This window comes from Trichechus manatus, unplaced genomic scaffold, assembly GCF_000243295.1.
Source record: "Trichechus manatus latirostris isolate Lorelei unplaced genomic scaffold, TriManLat1.0 scaffold00143, whole genome shotgun sequence".
In the NCBI taxonomy this organism is placed as follows: domain Eukaryota; kingdom Metazoa; phylum Chordata; class Mammalia; order Sirenia; family Trichechidae; genus Trichechus; species Trichechus manatus.
Genome location: NW_004444079.1, coordinates 456,931 through 475,628, shown reverse-complemented (window position 1 = coordinate 475,628; position 18,698 = coordinate 456,931). Strand labels below are relative to the sequence as shown.

Here is an 18,698-nt window from a genome sequence, read left to right as displayed (position 1 = left end):
GTAAAAATAAATAACTATCACTGTCAAATAATTAATGTATATACATACCTATGTACATATATACATACATACATACATACATGATGTCCCTGGGTGGCGCAAGCAGTTAAGTGCTTAGCTGCTAACAAAAAGTTGCCAGCTGAATTCCACCCAGAGGCACCTTGGAAAGGCTTGCTGATCTACTTCTGGAAAAATTAGCCTTTGAAAACCCTATGGAGCACACGTCTACTCTGACATAACAAGGGGTCGCCATGAGTTGAAATCAACTCCGCAACTGATTTTTGTTGTTGCATATGTGTGTATGTATATACATACACACACATGCAATCAAATATTTTATATGGTTTGTAACCAAGAGCTATAATATGTGGATTGGATAATAAGTCCTGTCAGAGTTGGGAGAAGTGAGGTGGGTGATGGCTAGAGAACCAAGAGACGGTTTCGGAGAGATGTGGTGAGGGACAGTTAGGATATGAAGGGGAGAGAGATGAATGGGACACCAGATTTGTTAAGCACCTTCTAGGTGACATTGTTCTCCTTGCCTGATGTCCTAATAACCCTCAATTCACCAATAAGGACACTGAGCGCAGTGAGGCTGGGGCAGCCACCTGCAGTGACCTAGCTGGGCTTCATGTCTGGACATTGTGCTCTTTTTCTGCACCAGGTGCTGTCGAGGTTTGGAAAAGCAATGACTAACTGCAAAGCGATTCTGGGCGTGGAATTGGAAAATTCCGAGGACTTGCTGCTCCCTCCCCTCTCCTGTCCCCCCACGCCCCTCAACACACACAGGAAGTGTGTACGATGAGCTAGGGGAGCGATGGTGCTTCCTTGTTTAACGGGCAGTGGAGCACACCAAGGGGTAGGGGATGGGGGCTCTGGGGATTGTGCAGCAGGGTCCCCAGCGCTGTCATCTGACATCTGGAGGGGGTTTCTTTTTCCCTGGGAGTTCAGTGTATCTGCCAATTTCAAAGGGATGAGGGGCTCCGGGGCTGCCTTTGCCAGGCAGCACCATGCTGTACATAATTCTGTTGTCATCCCCCAAGCGCCCCCGTCTCATCCACTGTATTTCATTGCCTGTCTGGAGAAGCCCTAGGGCTTTGGCCTTTTTCCCAGCCAGGCTCCAAAGATTCTCTGTGCCACCATTCTTGGACCTGTGGGGTCTGCCTCTGCCACCCCTCCCCTATCCACCATCTCCAGCTCTGGTGCTCCCTCACCCACTGAGTGGGTTTCTTTTTCCGTAATTCGCCCAGACAGAGCTTTCCTTGAGCCAAGGAGATGGCTGAGATTCTTGGAGTTTGCAACTCTGTAGCCTCCCCCGCTCCTTGTTATAGTGTCTTTTGGGTCAGGAGCTCTTACCTTTATCCAGATGGGATTTTGCTTTTCACATCATCTCTGAGGAAGATGCAGTGACTATTCTCTCCGTTTTACAGACTGGGCAATGTGAGGTGCCCAAAAGAAACTAGATTAATTTAGGCCACTAAACAAAATGTTGCTCTGTGTGCCGTTGAGTGATTCCACCTCATAGCAACCCTGTAACACAGAGTAGAACTGCCCCATTGGGTTTCCTAGGCTGTAATCTTTACAGGAGCAGATCTTCTGGTCTTTTCTCCCTCGGAGTGACCGGCTGGTTCGAGCCCTTGACCTTTCGGTTAACAGCCAAGCACTTGACCATTGCGCCACCAGGGTACGTTACTAAACAAAATAGGGGTGTGGCTTAAACTTGGTTATAGACTTAGCTGGAAGTCACTGGACTGTAAGTTCCCAGAGGGCAGGGATTATATCTGGTCCTTCCTCTTTTCCTGGTGTCTTGTTAGCACAGTGCTCACACTTAGGACATACAGGGTGCATGCTGGTTGAACAGACTTGGACTTCCCTTACTCTCTTCTGCATGGCAGAAGGCTGCCCCACAGAGCCAGCCTGTCCTTTGAGCTCTTCTGGTGCTAAATAAATACAAAAGAAAGAACATGCATGTGGTGCTTTCCAGTTCGCAGCACACTTTCATGTGGGATCTCATTGAGTTCTCACCTTTTTATACCCATTTTACAGATGAAGAGAGGAGCCTTGGAAAGGTTAGATATTTTTCAAGGTCACACAGCCTGTGAGGGCTGGCCCTGAGCTTGGATCCAGATCTTGTTTGGGCTGGCAAGAGGTGCCCAGGCATTCACATTCTTTTTGGAGGCCAGTAATAAGGGGCTGTGAGGGGCCCTGAGGGGGCTCTACACAGAAAGACGAAAGGCCAGCCGATGTTGTGGCTTACACAGCTGGGCTGCTTCTGAAGCCTCCTTATAAAAGACAGGCCCTCCCAGGGAGTCTCCCCTTCCTGCCTTGGCCTTCCAGCTCCCTGGGAAGACTTCTCAGGACCTGATGACAGGAGAGGGGCTGGCAACATCTTCCCAGACTTCCTGTCTCCATCGTGCCAGGCCTCAGGCTCCAGCCCTGCCTCACTTTCCTGCTTGTTAAAACACAGACACAAAGTGTAGGCTTTCCTCCCCTTGAGTCCCCGGACCCATGTCCCTGGGCTCCCCCGGAGGCTGTACCTGCTGTCTCCAGGTGTCTTTTGTCCTAAGAGATGGCCTGGTCTCATGGGAGGAAGGTTGGATGGGGATCAGAAAATTGGAATTCGGGTCCTAGCTGTGTCACTGTGTTCCTGTGTGGCTGGGCAAGTCATGTCAACAAAACGAGGGTTGATGAAATGCTCCTCAACACCCCTTCTAAATATATATGGCCTTTTGACTCCCAAGGGTCACAAGGGTGAGTAATCTTTGCAGGGAGGAGTCTTTGGGGGTTGTATTCAAGACATCCCAGAATGTGATTCCAGATATCCTCTTAACCAATACAGAAGCCAGCAGCACCGCCACCTTTGACTGGTTAGAAAACCACCCCTTCCTTCCCCACAACCCAGTGTGCAGGCACTGGGAGAGTGACTCATCCTCTCTGAGCCTCATGTTCCCCTCCATCCTGTAGGATTGTAATACCTCACAGTTCTGTTGTGAGGATTTAATGAGATAAACCAGGTAAAATTTTAACACTGTTGGAATACAAAAAGAGTTCAATAAGTGTTACTCTTGTTGCTTTGGGGAGCAAATGCCTACAGGTCTCTTTCAATTGGAATTGAGACCACTGCTTTCCCAGGAAACCCCTCCCCCAACATACATGCACACACACTGTCATTCACACATATACACAATCATGTGCACACTCACACTCAGACATACACTCACGCATGCACATTACACACCCACCACACTATCTCACACACACACATACACACACACACAGTCTTCTCCTGTCCTGCCTTTCCACAGAAAAAGTGAAATCGAGACCCTTTTGTCTCAGTGATATCATTCTGGAGCCCCTGCGCCTACCATCACCCCTTAGGCAGCAAATAGCTGTGGGCGGAGCGGAGAGCCCTTAGCTCACTATCAGTTTTCCATTTTCTTCTGGACCCCAGATATTGTTGCCTGCTGGAGTGCAGTTCAAAGTCTTTTCTTTTATAATCATAGTAATACCTTGTCTTAATGCAGCCACTGTGCTTTGAGGAGTTCAAAGAGTTTTTGCTAGACCTGTTTTCTGGGCCTTGTGATCTTGAGGGAATTGCTCCCCAACCTCCAAAATGAAAATGAAGGCGTTTATGGAGATTGATGTCTCATTAATGAGAGTTTACTATGTGCGAGGCACAGGGCTAAGCACTTGGCACCTACCTCACTCAGTCCTCACAATGGCCCTACGAGCTGACTGCTGTGACGATTCTCATTTCACAGAGGAAGAAACTGAGGCTTAGCGCAAAGCAAAAGGCACACAGGGAGTAAGTGGCCAAATTGGAGAAAGAAACCCAGGCCTGATAGTCTCTTACCTAACCCAGGGAAGCTTCCTTTTCAATTTAAAGAACATTCCAGGAGGGGGTTGGGGAGGCCATGGGATCTGAGGAGAATTCTCTTTATTTTGGATAGGATGGTGAAACCCAAAAAGGTTGAGAGACTTGCTTAGGATGTGGTGCAGCGACTTAGCACCAGAAATGGGGTGAGGCCCGTGACCCCTGCCTCCAGGCTTTGCTCATCCTGTTTATGCCCCAGCGTCTCCTGAGACAGTACCTTTGATCCTCAGGGGCTTCATCCTGTCTCCCTCTCCAGGCCTTTTAAACCTAGAGAAGCTGCTCCGGCAATTCCTTATCTCCAAGGACACACTGTCAGTCCGGATGCTGGATGACACCTGGGACCCCACCCCACTCCTCAAGGAGATCCGGGATGACAAGACAGCCACCATCATCATCCACGCCAATGCCTCCATGTCCCACACCATCCTCCTCAAGGTGGGAGCCGGGCTGGGTGGGGATGATGGGAACCAGAGAGCACCCTTCTCTACACACCCTCCTCCCTCCACCCTCCTTCCTGGTGTCCCTCCTAGCCTGAGTGTTCTGCTGTGCATGGCCTGAGGGGCCCTGTGCTGGACCATTTGACAAACCTCTCTCTGTACTTGAAGTTCAATATGTGGTTCCTGAAAGCTGAAAGGAGAAAGCAGGATCATGGTAATGATCTTAAAAATATTTAACACCTGGTACAGGAGGGCACCAGGCAACTTAGACATTGGCCAAATCTTAACCTTGACAGGGACTCTGTAAAGAGGTCCCTGGGTTTCTAGGAGGGGCTATGGTGGTGGGGTGGTGCGCTTGGGGCAGAGGCTATTTGTCAAGCAGTATAGAAGTATTTCTATATTTTGACAACCAGGACAGTCACACCAGTGTGTATTGCTGATTATGTGCCCTGTATATAAAAAGGTTTACAAAGTGCTTTCATGTAATTTTCCGATGTAACCCTCTCAATAACTACATGAGGTAGGTATAATATCTTCACGTTACAGGTGAAAAAACTAAGACTGTGAGATTATGCATGTATCCAAGTTTCAGCCCTGTAAGTAGCAGACCTGAGCCTGTACCTGATCTCTCGGGCAGTTTTTCCTACCCCTACCCCTCCAAATACAGAGGGGCAGAGTGCCAGCCCTGAGTCAGGATACACACATGTGGAAGCTAGACAGAGTGAGAGAGAGAGAGAAGTCAGGTGCCTGGGGGCCCGGCCTTGACAAACAGCTGGAAACAGTGGGGCAGCCTTGGAGTCACCTGCACCAGTTCCTGGGCTGGTGGCTGGCCTAGGTGTATGCCCTCGGATAGAGTGGACTCTGGTTCTGGCTCCTCCATGCCTTTGACAGCCGCTAGCCTCTCCAGGCCCACTGGCCTCTTCTAATGCCATTTTAACTGCACATTCAAACACGACCTGCCATCTTCCACTGGGGAGCAAGGCTCCTTGTTAACCTCTGCCAAGCTGTGAGGAGCCCTGCAGACACTTGGATGATTGTCTCTTCCTCTCCCTCCTGAGCCTTCTCCCCGGCTACTTTTTGTCTCAGAGTTAATACGAGATTTGAATGAGTACTCTCAGTACTGAGGGCTGTCCCTTCAGCCCGTTGCTATAGTAATTTTCCACAGCTCCAAAGCCACATCTGTCTGTGTGCGTATAGCCACCTCTTTCTCTCTCTCTCTCACACACACATACACACACAATTTCTCCCTTGGTTTTCCTTTCCTCTCTCACGTCTGGGACTATGATAAATGAAGGCACAAAGGATGGAAAAGCTCCTCTAAGTTTCAGGGGAGCAGAAGCAGAGGCTGAGAAGTCCTCCTCCAGGAAAATGAGGAGCAGGAAATAAGGGCCTCAGCTTGGAAGATAGATGTGCTCCCAGCCCCCTTGTGGAGGACAGGTCAGACTGAACAACTCCCCTTGCAGTAGCTGGAGTCAAAACAGCTCAAGATGGAATATTCCCATGGTTTCCAGCATAGAAGGCTGGGCTTTATTATTATGTTTTAATAATATAACTATAAGTTCATTGTGGAAATTTTGGAAAATACAGAAAAGTACATAGAAGAAAATCAAAATCATTTATAAGCCCATCACCCAGAGAAAACCACTATTAAATTTTGATGCCTGTCCCTTCTGTCTTTACAGACACATGTTTTCTTTTCCAAAATTATCGTCATAACTTCACGTTCTTCTGTCACCTGCTTTTTTCACTTAATTATATGCCATGCATTTTTCCCATGTCATTAAATATTTTTCTACAAATACCATTTTAATGGCTGCATCATTTCCTGTCATATGATGTACCATAATCTAACCATCCCTTTATTGTTGGAGATGCCAGTTATTTCCAGTCTTTTGCTATAATAAATATTGCTGCGATGCACGCCTTTGTACATAAATCTTTATGCACATTCATGAATATTTTCTTACATAAATTTCTAGAAATGGAATTACTGAGTAAAGGTGTGCATGCTTCAAAGGATTTTGATTTGATTTTTCCAGTTGCTTTCTAAAAAAGCTGTAGTAGTTCACATTGCCACCAGCAGCATATAGGTGCGCTTCTCTTATAGCACTCTTGCCAATACTGGACATTTTCATTAAAAATGCTTTTAACGGCTGCATTTTTGAAGGAAACACAGCCTCTAATGATCATTATTCACAAATGATTCTGCTGGGTGGCCAGTGGCTGGCTTTCCTGAGACCACCTATTGGCCTCAGCCCTTGTAATGTAACCTTGGAGCCAAGCTGACCAGTGACCGATGAGGCTCAGGGAGACTCTTTCTTTTTTCCAATTTTGATTTTCTAGTGGCCCCAGGCATGCAGGCTCTCCATCAGGCCTGAACTCACTCCTCATGCTTCCCTGGGGCTCCATACTCCTCCTGGCTAGGGGGTGCTAGCAGGGCCTTTTGGGGCCCCAGGAGGATGGGCTTGGTGTGGGAAGGCGGTATAAGTGGAGCGCACACACAGAGCTTCTGGGAGACTCGGTCTGTGCATGTGTAAGCCTGGCCCGCGGAGCTCGGCAGCACTCTGCTGTCTCTTGATTTCAGGAGGATTTACAGAGTAATCCCCTACTTTATTGAGCGGCTGTTCCAGCAACGAACTCCATGTTTACCCAGAATTCAGGTCTTAAAAACCAAGGATCTCTTGTCTTTTATCTTTAGGACAGCAGATTTCACAAAATGGGTTTTAATCATCTGACTGCGCCCTCTCCTGAGCCCCATGCCCCACACCAGCCCATTCCCATAACCAGTGGGCTCACATTGTCCAAGGGAGTCAGCCTCCCAGAAGGGGAGCCTCCCCGGGCAGGAGCGAGAGACAACAGCACTATCATATGGACAATGTGTCTGTTTGTGTGGGGAGGGGGTCATCATGCCCTTCCATCCCTTTGGAAGGGCCGGAGGAAATGTAGCTTTGCTTGGAGGAAGAGGAGGCTTCAGATAAGAGGTCTTGAGCTCCATCGCGAGCCCCAACATGATCTTTCCCCGCTCACTAAGCCCTTCTGCACTTCAGTTTCCCATTTGAATAATGGCGATGTGATTACCCTCAGCTTGTCCTGCTAGGAGCCTGTCAGGGTTCCTATAAGAATGCTCACAAAGTTATTTGAGTTCCTTGGAAGATAAACACTGTGTAAGAGGGAAAGGTAATCATCCTTGGTCTTGTTTCTCCCCCATGCACCTCAATAGTCATGACAAAAAGTGGTTTCCTGGTGGCCGGGGGCTGCAGGATACATTATGAAAATCTAGCAGACTGTCAGGAGGGCTGAGGGCCTTGGGGAGAGCGGGGCTCATTATTCACCTTATCTCCTTGTCAGTTTCCATAGCACCTGTCATAGTCAAAGCCAGGCCCACTGACAGGGAAGGTTGGTTAGGGGTATTTATGATGGGTACAAAGATCAAACAAAAGGGAAACTGTTCTGAAGTAGCAATTCTCAACTGTGGAATGATGACACACCTGCGTTCTCTGATCAAGTGTGAAGTATGTCACAAACAACTTGTTACTTACTACTAATAAAGAACCAAAGTTTGCAAATGATTCACTTGTTTCCTACATTGCCACAGATCCAAGAATATTCTTATAAGTCTCACTTGCATTCTGACAGCCTTTCTTGAGTGGACAAGAGAGGGTGGAGTTAACTGGGGAATTGCCTGCAACATACAGATTCTATCTTCTTCCACAGCCCCTAGGAGAACTGTTTTAATAGTTCCATCACTATCATGGTCCTCACTTACTATCTCGTTATCCAACATTTCACATCTATGACAATAGTAAAATATCTGCTGTGAGTGTTTTGTACGTTAACCACGTATGTCTGGGAGTAACAAACGCCAAGGTGTGAGGCAAGATTGACACTGGCTATGATGGTTAAAGTTATGTGTCAACTTGGTGGGCTATGATTCTCAGTGGTTTGGCAGTTATGTAATGATGTAGTTATCCTCCATTTTGTGATCTGATGTGGTCATCCTCCATTTTCACATAATGCTGATTTTCACATAACAACCTGGTCTTTGGAACCTAGCCATGTCAATAAGTGAGGAATGGATATATTGTTTGGTTTTAAGAAGACTTCAGGGGTATTTTTGGTTTAAGCTTTAAAGATTATCTCAGGGCAATAGTTTCAGGGGTTCATCCAGGAAGTCTGGAGTCCATGAGATTTTCAAGTTCTGTTCTGCATTTTACCCCCTTTTGATCGGGATTCTTCTATAGAATCTTTGATCAAAGTGTTCAGTAATGGTAGCCAGGCACCATCCAGTTCTTCTGGTCTCATGGCAAAGGAGGCAGTTGTTCATGGAGGCAGTTAGCCACACTTCCATATCCTCCTTCTGATCCTGATGCTCCTTCTTCCTCTGTTGCTCCAGGCAAATAGAGACCAATTGTTGTGCCTTCGATGGCTGCTTGCAAGCTTTTAAGACCCCAAACAATAGCTGTGGAGATTTCAAAGTATTATAGTCTGTTTTATTATTTGTTTCATTTACCTTAAAGTCATTTTGGTTCCCAGAAAATCTGGTTCTATCCATGAGAGTATGCTTTGCATGCATGAGAACATCAGCTACAATGAGTGTCACTGCAGGGGTGGGGAGTGGGTAGAGGTAGAGAGACCCTGCTCTTGAGGTGAGTGTTTCTGTGCCTCATCTCCCAAGATCAAGGGCAGTGTAAAAACCAATCAAGACATTCTACTCTGCATGATGCCCAAGGGTAGTGGGCTCAAACAATTACACTTAGAGTCCTCATTGCTCATTTACTTCAAGTGGGTTTTTGTTTTCTTCTCTAATCTCCTTCTCTTCCCTTTGCAGGCAGCTGAACTAGGGATGGTGTCAGCCTATTACACATACATCTTCACTAATCTGGTAAGATGTTTTCACAGCTCACCTCCTTGGCATGGAGAGTGTCATTAATTAGGGTCAGTGAATTGTGACAGAATGAAGCCCTGGAGATGGGGAGTGGGGGAATTAGAAGCAGAGGAGCAGAAGTGCACCAGAGTAGGAGGGCATCCTAGAAGCATGGAGGTCCAAGGGCCCACTGTGATTCTCATCCCAACAGTTCTTAGCCATGGGATAATAGAAGTTTTTGGAAGGGAGCCTCCATTCAAACGCCACCCACTACGTAACATTAATTCCTCTGTGTTGTAGCAGGCTGGGTGAGCCTGCTCTGTAGGTCCAGTTACTGAATTGTAGTTTAGTTTTCACTTTATATTGCCAGACCCTTATGCTGTCTCAGAAGAAGGAAAGCTAGGACACAAAAAGTACATGTGCTTTTTGATGTTATAACTGGATACATCTTTAGAGGCCATCTTAGCCAAAACCCCATATATTACAGATGAGAAAACTGAGGTCTGTAGAAATTATTATCAAGCCAGGTTTGAATTGTAACATTGTCATGTACAAACTGGGTGACCTTTGACAAATCACTGGGCCTTGGTTTCTTTACCTGTGAAATAGGCAAAGAACAGCTGCTTCATGGAGTTGTTGTAATTTTGAGATGATGTAATTTTATGCATGTGGAAGCATTTTGAAAATTGTAAATCGTTAAGAAATACGAAAGGTTGTTATGAAGCATAGACACAATTGTAGAGTAGTAAGGACCCCAGAGAACAGGTTTATTTGTTTATTTATTTTACTTGTCATTTTGAAATAATTATAGATTCACAGGAGGTTGCAAATATAGTAGAGAGAGATCCCATGTACCTTTCACACAGTTTTCCCCAACATCTTCTATAGTACAATATTAAAACCCGGATATCAAATCTATCAGGTGTAGATTTATGTAGCTACCACTGCAATCAAGATACAGAACCATTCCATCACCACAGAGATCTTCCTCATACCACCTCTCTATAGTCACACCAACCCCCTCTTTCCCACCATCCCTAACCCCTGGAAACCACTACTCTGTTCTCTGTTTCTATATTTCTGTCATTTCGAGAATGTTATAGAAATGGAATTATATAGTATGTAACCTTTTGAGATTGGCTTTTTTCACATAGCATAATGCCCTTGAGATCCATTGGAGTTGTTGCATGTATCATTAGTTCGTTCTTTTTTTATAGCTGAGTAGCTTTCCATGGTATGGATGTACCACAGTTTGTTTAACCATTTACCTATTGAGAGACATTTTGGTTGTTTCTGGTTTTTAGCTATTACAAGTAGTGCTGTTATGAGCAATTGCTCAGAGAACAGATTTATTTTATTTTATAAATGCATGAGATACCAAGTTCATTAAATCATGTAACTAAGATGCCCATTCATCCAAATTTGCTTTCGAGCACTACCTATGTAAAAGGCGCTGGGCCAAGCATTGGGGATTAAAATGTGAAGAAGAAACCAAGCCTGCCTTGGAATAACATAAAGTATTTATTGTAGTACAAAGCGTTAAGTTCTGTATGAGCCATGTATATAAGCTGCTCTAAACCCTAGAGCATGGATGAGGATCGATTGTTCAGCCTGGGGCAAGCAGGACAAATGTTACTGAGGAGGGGCCTTTAAGCTATGCCCCAAAAGGGCTTTTTCTTCATAAACAAAGAAAGAAAGAGCCTTCCAGCAGAAGGAACAACATATCCACAGATTTGGAAATGTGAAAGAATGTGGCATGCCCAGGAAACAGTAAGTTACTATAAACTTATGGACTGCTTCATGAATGTGCATGTCCATTAACTAGTATTCATTTATCTATTTACATCCAGTCTTGAAAGTAACCTCATTCGAGGGGTTAGGGTTTTGGTAAGTTAGGGAGCAGATTTGACCAGAAGTTAAGACTTCTCAAAGTATATGATAGGGTCACTGAGGAGATTATGTGTTTGCTCTCTCTGGACTTAGGGACCAGGTCTCCCAAATGTCCTGAAAGGTTTAGGAGATGCCCAAAGAGTCAGGTTTGGATTCGGATCCTTGTTCCCTTCCAGCTGTAGGTATCTGTGAGCAGTCCTTCCTTTGGGCTGCTGTGGCACTATTAACCTGGAAGCATCCTACAATCCTTTTCTCTCAGGGCTGGAAGAGACCTTACAGTAATCCAGTGTGGCTACTTCTCTGACACAGGGAAAACAGAAACCTGTTGTCCGTCCACAACATGCCTGCCAGCCATTACTTGAACTTGAGTACAAATGGCTAGTTCATCACCACCACGAAACTGCCAGTCCATTGTTGTAACTTTTTTTGGTCATCTCTTTATTGAAGTCTAACATACTGTTATGGATTGAATTGCGTCCCCCAAAAATGTGTGTCAGCTTGGCTAGGCCATGACTCCCAGTATTATGTGGTTGTCTACCATTTTGTCATCTAATGTGATTTTCCTGGGTGTTGTAGATCCTACCTCTATGATGTTAGTGAGGCAGGATTAGAGGCAGTTATGTTAATGAGGCAGGACTCAGTCTACAAGGTTAGGTTGTGTCTTAATTCAGTCTCTTTTGAGATATAAAAGAGAGAGGTGAGCAGAGAGACATGAGGACCTCATACCACCAAGAAAGTAGTGCCAGGAGAAGAGCACGTCCTTTGGACCTGAGGTCCCTGTGCTGAGAAGCTCCTAGTCCAGGGGAAGATTGATGATGAGGACCTTCCTCCAGAGCTGACAGAGAAAGCCTTCCCCTGGAGCTGATGCCCTGAATTTGGACTTCTAGACTATTAGACTGTGAGAGAATAAACTTGTGTTTGTTGAAGCCATCCACTTGTGGTATTTCTGTTATAGCAGCACTAGATAACTAACACACATACATATAGAAGAGCACACAGATTATATGTGCCCAACCTAGTACACTTTTCTCCAAGTGACACACCTGTGTCAGCAGCATGCAGATCCAGAAATAGAACATTACCAGCACCCCAAAAGTCCCCTCGTGCCTCCTGTGGGTCACTATCCCTCATGGTGTAAAACAGAAGGAACTTCTTTGTTTGCTTGTTTATTTATTTATTTGTCCTACCTAACACTGCCCACTGGCTGTAAATCAGAGCATTAACATGTAAAAGGGAGAAAAGGATTAGGCTATTCCTAGAGCAATGCGAACCTATTTGCTTAAAGTAAGGAGGCATCTGGGGGAGCCTGGGCAAATTGGCAGGAGAGTAAAAAGAGATTAAAGTGCAGTCGTGTTCCATTTTAGGAGCCTGGGAAATAGGAAGAGAGGGAAGAGGCAGGCCAGGGGCTGCCTGTGTTGTCCCAGCCTGCCAGGGATTGTCCAGCCATTAGGAGAGGAGGAAGGGGAGGGGCAGCAAGGAGCCACCGGGTTGACTTAGCAGGTGAAAGGAAGCCAGCCATTTAGATTATGAGTTCCTTCAGCAGTGACCAGAATAAGGCAGAGTTGACTGGCTTGGAAACTTTTAAGAAGACAGGATCACCCATACTACGTACCACATTCCCCCCTCAGAGAAATAATGATTAGGACCATGTTATCTAGTGGAAAAAGCACTGGCCTTTGAAGTCAGGAGATCTGGGTTCGAGTCCCTGCTCTGCCTTATTCTCACTGTGTGACTTCGGGTGAGTCTCATTGCATCTTCAAGTCCTCGTTTTCTCCATTTTAAAATGGAGATAATAAACCCTTACAAGGTTGTTGTGAGGATTAACCGAATTCTAGAAGTAAAAATGCTTTGTAAGTTGTAAAGTACTGTATGCATCTAAGGCACTGTATTTTTTTTTTTTAAAATATATAACACAAGGATACTTTCAGTTTTCAAAGAGCTTTTCTCCTTCTTGGCCGGGTGTGGAAGGAGATGAATTCTGGGGACATGTCCAGCTGCTCACCAAAAGGTTGACAGTTCAAATCCACCAGCTGCTCCTTGAAAATCGTATGGGACAGTTCTACTCTGTCCTATAAGGTTGCTGTCTTAGTTATCTAGTGCTGCTGTAACAGAAATACCACAAGTGGAGGGCTTTAACAAAGAGCAATTAATTTTCTCACAGTTTAGGGGGCTAGAAGTCCGAATTCAGGGTGCTAGTTCCAGGGGATGCTTTCTATCTCTGTCAGCTCTGGGGTAAAGTCCTTATCATCAATCTTCCCCTGATAGAGAGGCTTCTCAGCACAGGGACCCCAGGTTCAAAGGATGTGCTGTGCTCCCGATGCTTCTTTCTTGGTGATACAAGATGGCCCTGTCTCTCTGCTTGCTTCTCTCTTTTATATCTCAAAAGAGATTGACTTAAGACATAACCTAATCTTGTAGATTGAGTCCTGCCTCATTCACATAACTGCGTCTGATCCTGCCTCATTAACACCATAGAGGTAGGATTTACAATATACAGCAAAATCACATCAGATGACTAAATGGTAGATAATCACACAATACTGGGAATCCCATTGCAAAAATTAGTGAGACAATATTCTGGAAGCTTTTCATTACTACTTAAGCTTTTCTAGAAGGAGCAGACCTGTGATAGGAATAAAGAAACTATTTTTAGGTCCATTCTTTTTGCCCAGTTACAGGTGGAGTCTTGGTCCAGAGTGGGAGGGGCTTCATACAGAGGGTCATGAATTACACTCTGCACTTCCCCAGCCCCTTCCCCTGAAATACAGATGCCACCCAGGCTTTAATTCTTATTTATTCCTTCTCTGAGTTCCTCGGTGACCTCCTTCATGTTTAATCTTCTGGAATGCTGCCACAGGGATGCAACAGGTGCTCAGGTTAGCTTTTATGAGAGCCAGCACAGGGAGCTGGAAAGGCATGGGCCTTAGCACTAGGGAAAACTGACTTAGAATTCTAGTTTGACTAGCTACCAGCTGTGTGACCCTGTGCAGGTTACTTAACGCTTTCTGAGCCCCGGCGAACTGACCTGCAAGTGGCCACTGATAATTCTTGCCTCATTAAATAATATACATAAAGCAACTGGCTCACAGTAAGAGTTGAGTAAAGGGAAGGTAATATTTTAAGAAATCCTGTTTATGCTTCCTATGGGCTAAAAGGAATGGGAGATGGTTATTTTGCTGCACAGCCTCTAATGGGCTATAAAAATGACTCCTAAGATGCCATTTCATTTATTTCCATAGAAAGAACAGAACAAGGTAGTTCGGTAATTGTGCATGACTGAGCTGACCATTGTAGGGTTTATTTGTGTCGGTAATTACTGAGTAATTAATCAAGACTCCATACTGCACTCCCATCCAGGCATTAAGAAAACTGATTGATTTAGAGCATCTATAATAAATGAATTAGATTGACTGCTCTGGATCCGATCAGTTGATTACCCATCATGAGAGCTGGGACAAGAATATTCATCATGAATCAGACTTCTAAACCATCAATTCATTTGACTTTATAGAAACATAGTTTCTTTCTAGGTCAGGATCTGGCCAGCAGGGAGAGTGAGTCTGCCATCCCTGGGCCTGGGTGATAGAAGTGACTGACCCAAAGGGAGGCCTTGAGCCAGAGAGAGCTGAGGCCGAGCTAGGAGGGTCATGCTGCTACCATGGGCAGAGCCAGGGTCTGTGGGTCCAGTGGAAGCTGGGGCTCAGTGACAGTGGATATGCAGGCAGTGGTGTCAGGCACTGGGAGAAACATTTCAATAAGAGGGGAGAGACCCATGTACAGGGACAGACCCTCTACAAAACAGAGGAAGAGGTCAATGATAGGAAGATTATAGATGTTGAAGGCGCACAGTAAACAAACAGTGAATAGATACCCAGGTCTTTTATTTACGTATCTGTTTCCAAAAGGGATTTGAGGTCAGAGCTTTGATCAGCAAAATAGCTTCTTGCCCCTTCTTCTAGTTCTTTATGGGTCAGGAATCACTCCCAGCAGAGCAAGTCTCAGATCAGTAGATGGCAATGGGCCTCTGAAGGCACCTGGCTAAGGTGGGAGCCCAGGGGAAGAGGATCAGCTTCTAGGGTCCAAATTGCAGGAACCTGAGAGGTAAATTGAGAGCCAGGATGTGCATTTGGTCAGAGGTCAGGTACATGGAGAGGAGCCAGGAAGAAGCCACCCTTCTGGGTTAACAAAAGGAGAATTCAAATGTCCAGGCCAAAGTGAGATGTGCCAAAAAAGGGACAAAGGAAAGCAAAAAAGAAAATTACCATGCAAAGTCACAGAAGACATAGATACATAAGGAGCCTGAAGAACTGGCTTCTGCCTTCATCCAGATGTTTCTTATTTTCTGTGTAGAATTTTCAGATTGAAAGAAGCAAGACCACATGGCTGAATTTGAGAGTCCTGCCAATCCAGAGTGTTTTTAATGAGAGAACGTAACCCAATGTGTAAAAACCCAGTCCTTATATTCCGTCAGACCTGGTGAAAATCCCAGTGTAGGAGGTTACTAGATGGGTGGCCCTGAGGCTCTTGGATCCTAAGTTTCCTCATATGCAGAATATAACAATAATAGTATTGATCTCAGACCATCTTTGTGAAAATTAAATGTTAGCTATTGATGACACTGTTCGTACCTGGTAGGTAATGGTAGCTGCTATAGCAAATAACCCTCCAGATCTCACAACTTGACACAGTAGAAGTCCCAAAAGGATGTTCCTGATCAGTGGGTAGCTTTCCATAAGGTCATTCAGGGTCTCTGATGTGGGAAAGGGACATGGGCCTGGTCTGGAAGTGGTGCATATTATTCCTGCTCACATCCCATTGGCTAGAACTCAGTGACATGGACACACCTAGCTGCAAGGGAAGGTGGGAGATGACGTCTAGCTGTGTGCCCAGGGAGATGAGGAGATGAGTTTGATGATCAGATAGCAATCTGTGCCACATTATGAAATTATAAACCATCATCACAGCATTTCCTCCTTGTATGCTAGAAAAGTAATTAATCCTAAACTCTGAGCTTTTCTTTTTATTTTTTTTATTGTAGTTTAAATAAAGTTTACATTTCAAGTTAGTCTCCCATACAAAAACTTACACGTTCATTGTTATGTGATCCTAATTGCTCTGCCCATACTGTGACAGCACACTCCTCCTTTCCACCCTTGATTCTCCATGTCCGTTCAACCAGCTCCTAACCCTCTCTGCCTTCCCATATCCCTCCGGACAGAAGCTGCCTGTTTAGTCTCTTGTATCTACTTGAGCTAAGAGGCGCAGTCTTCACAAATATCACTTTTGGTCCCACAGTCCAGTCCAATCCCTGTCTGAAGAGTTGGCCTTGGAAATTGTTTTAGTTCTGGGATGATAGAGAATCCAGGGGCCATGCTTTCCGGGGTACCTCCAGTCTCAGACCATTAAGTCTGGCCTTCTTACTAGAATTTGAGTTCTGAACCCCACCTTTCTCCTGCTCCATCAGGGATTCTCTGTTGTGTTCCTGTCAGGGTGATCATTGGTGGTAGCCAGGCACCATCTAGTTCTTCTGGTCTCAGGGTGATGAAGTCTTTGGTTTATGTGGCCCTTTTTGTCTCTGGGGCTGATACTTCCGTTGTGTCTTTGGTGTTCTTCATTCTCCTTTACTCCAGGTGGTTGGGACCAATCAGTGCATCTTAGATGGCCACTTGCAAGATTTTAAGACCCCAGATGCCACTCACCCAAAGTAGGATGCAGAACATTTTCTTAATAAGCTTTGCTATGCCAATTGACCTAGATGTCCCCTGAAGCCATGGTCCCCAGAACCCTACCCCTGCTACTCTGTCCCTCAAAGTATTTGATTGTTTCAGGAAACTTCTTAGCTTTGGTTTAGTCCAGTTGTGCTGACTTCCCCTGTAGTGTGTGCTGTCCTTCCCTCCACCTAAGATAATTCTTATCTACTATCTAGTTAGTAAATAACACTCACCCTCCCTCCTCACCCTCCTAACCATCAAAGAATGTTTTCTTCTGTGTTTAAACCTTTTCTTGAGTTCTTATAATAGTGGTCTTATACAGTATTTGTCCTTCTGTGACTGACTAAATTCACTCAGCATAATGACCTCCAGATTCCTCCATGTTATAAGATGTTTCACGGCTTCCTCGTTGTTCTTTATCATTGCGTGGTATTCCATTGTGTGGATATACCATAATTTGTTTATCCATTCGTCCGTTGATGGGCACCTAGGTTGTTTCCATCTTTTTGCTATTGTGACCAGTGCTGCGATGAACATGGGTTTGCATATATCTATTTGTGTGATGCCTCTTATTTCTCTAGGATATACTTCAAGGAGCTGGACAACTGGATCATATGGTACTTCTATTTCTAGCTATTTAAGAAAGTGCCAAATTGATTTCCAAAGTGGTTGTACCATTTTACATTCCTACCTGCAGGGTATAAGTGTTCCAGTCTCTCCACAGCCTCTCCAGCATTTATTATTTTGTGTTTTTTGGATTAGTGCTAGCCTTGTTGGGGTGAGATGAAATCTCATTGTAGTTTTGATCTACATTTCTCTAATGGCTAACGATCGTGAGCATTTCTTCATGTGTCTGTTAGCCACCTGAATATCTTCTTTGGCAAAGTGCCTGTTTATATCCTTTGCTCATTTTTAAATTGAGTTATTTGTCTTTTTGCTGTTGAGATTTTGCAGTATCTTGTAGATTTTAGAGATTACATGCTGATTGGATTCATCGTAGCCAAAAAATTTTTTCCCAGTCTGTATGTTGTCTTTTTACTCTTTTGGTGAAGTCTTTTGATGAGCGTTTAAGTGTTTGATTTTTAGGAGCTCCCAGTTATCTAGTCTGTCTTCTGGTGTGTGTGCATTGTTACTTATACTTTGTATTGTGTTTATGCCATGTATTAGGGCTCCTAGCATTGTCCCTGTTTTTTCTTCCATGATCTTTATCGTTTTTGATTTTATATTTAAGTCTTTGATCCATTTTGAGTTAGTTTTTGTGCATAGAGTGAGATATGGGTTTTGTTTCAGTTTTTTGCAGTTGTATATCCAGTAATGCCAGCACCATTTGTTAAAGAGACTGTCTTTTCCCCAATTAACGGACTTAATCAGCTGCTCATAGGTGGATGAATTTATGTCTGGATTCTCAATTCTGTTCCATTTGTCTATGCATCTGTTGTTGTACCAGTACCAGGCTGTTTTGACTACCATCATGGTACAATAGGTTCTAAAATCAGGTAGTGTAAGACCTCCCACTTTGTTCTTCTTCTTGAGTAATGCTTTACTTATCCTGGGCCTCTTCCCTTTCCATATGAAGTTGGTGATTTGTTTCTCCATCTCATTAAAAAATGCCAGTGGAATTTGGATCGGGATTGCATTGTATCTGTAGGTCGCTTTGGGTAGAATTGACATTTTCACAATGTTGAGTCTACCTATCCATGAGCAAGGTATGTTCCTCCACTTATGCAGGTCTCTTTTGGTTTCTTGCGGTAGTGTCTTGTAGTTTTCATTGTATAGATCTTTTACGTCTCTAGTTAGATTTATTCCTAAGTGTTTTATCTTCAGGGGGTCTATTGTAAATGGTATTGATTTGGCGATTTCCTCTTCGAGATTCTCTTTGTTGGTGTAAAGGAATCCAACTGATTTTTGTATGTTTATCTTGT

At 44.6% G+C, this 18,698-nt stretch overlaps 1 protein-coding gene across 1 annotated transcript in view; it reads left to right on the top strand.

The window, feature by feature from the left end:
* Positions 1-18,698, top strand: part of GRIK4 (glutamate ionotropic receptor kainate type subunit 4) — a 422,106-nt gene that overhangs the window by 244,380 nt on the left and 159,028 nt on the right. The window contains exons 6-7 of the mRNA XM_004385613.2: positions 4,131-4,309; positions 9,140-9,193. Coding sequence (XP_004385670.1) covers positions 4,131-4,309; positions 9,140-9,193 — 233 coding nt within the window. The remainder of the gene's footprint in view (positions 1-4,130; positions 4,310-9,139; positions 9,194-18,698) is intronic.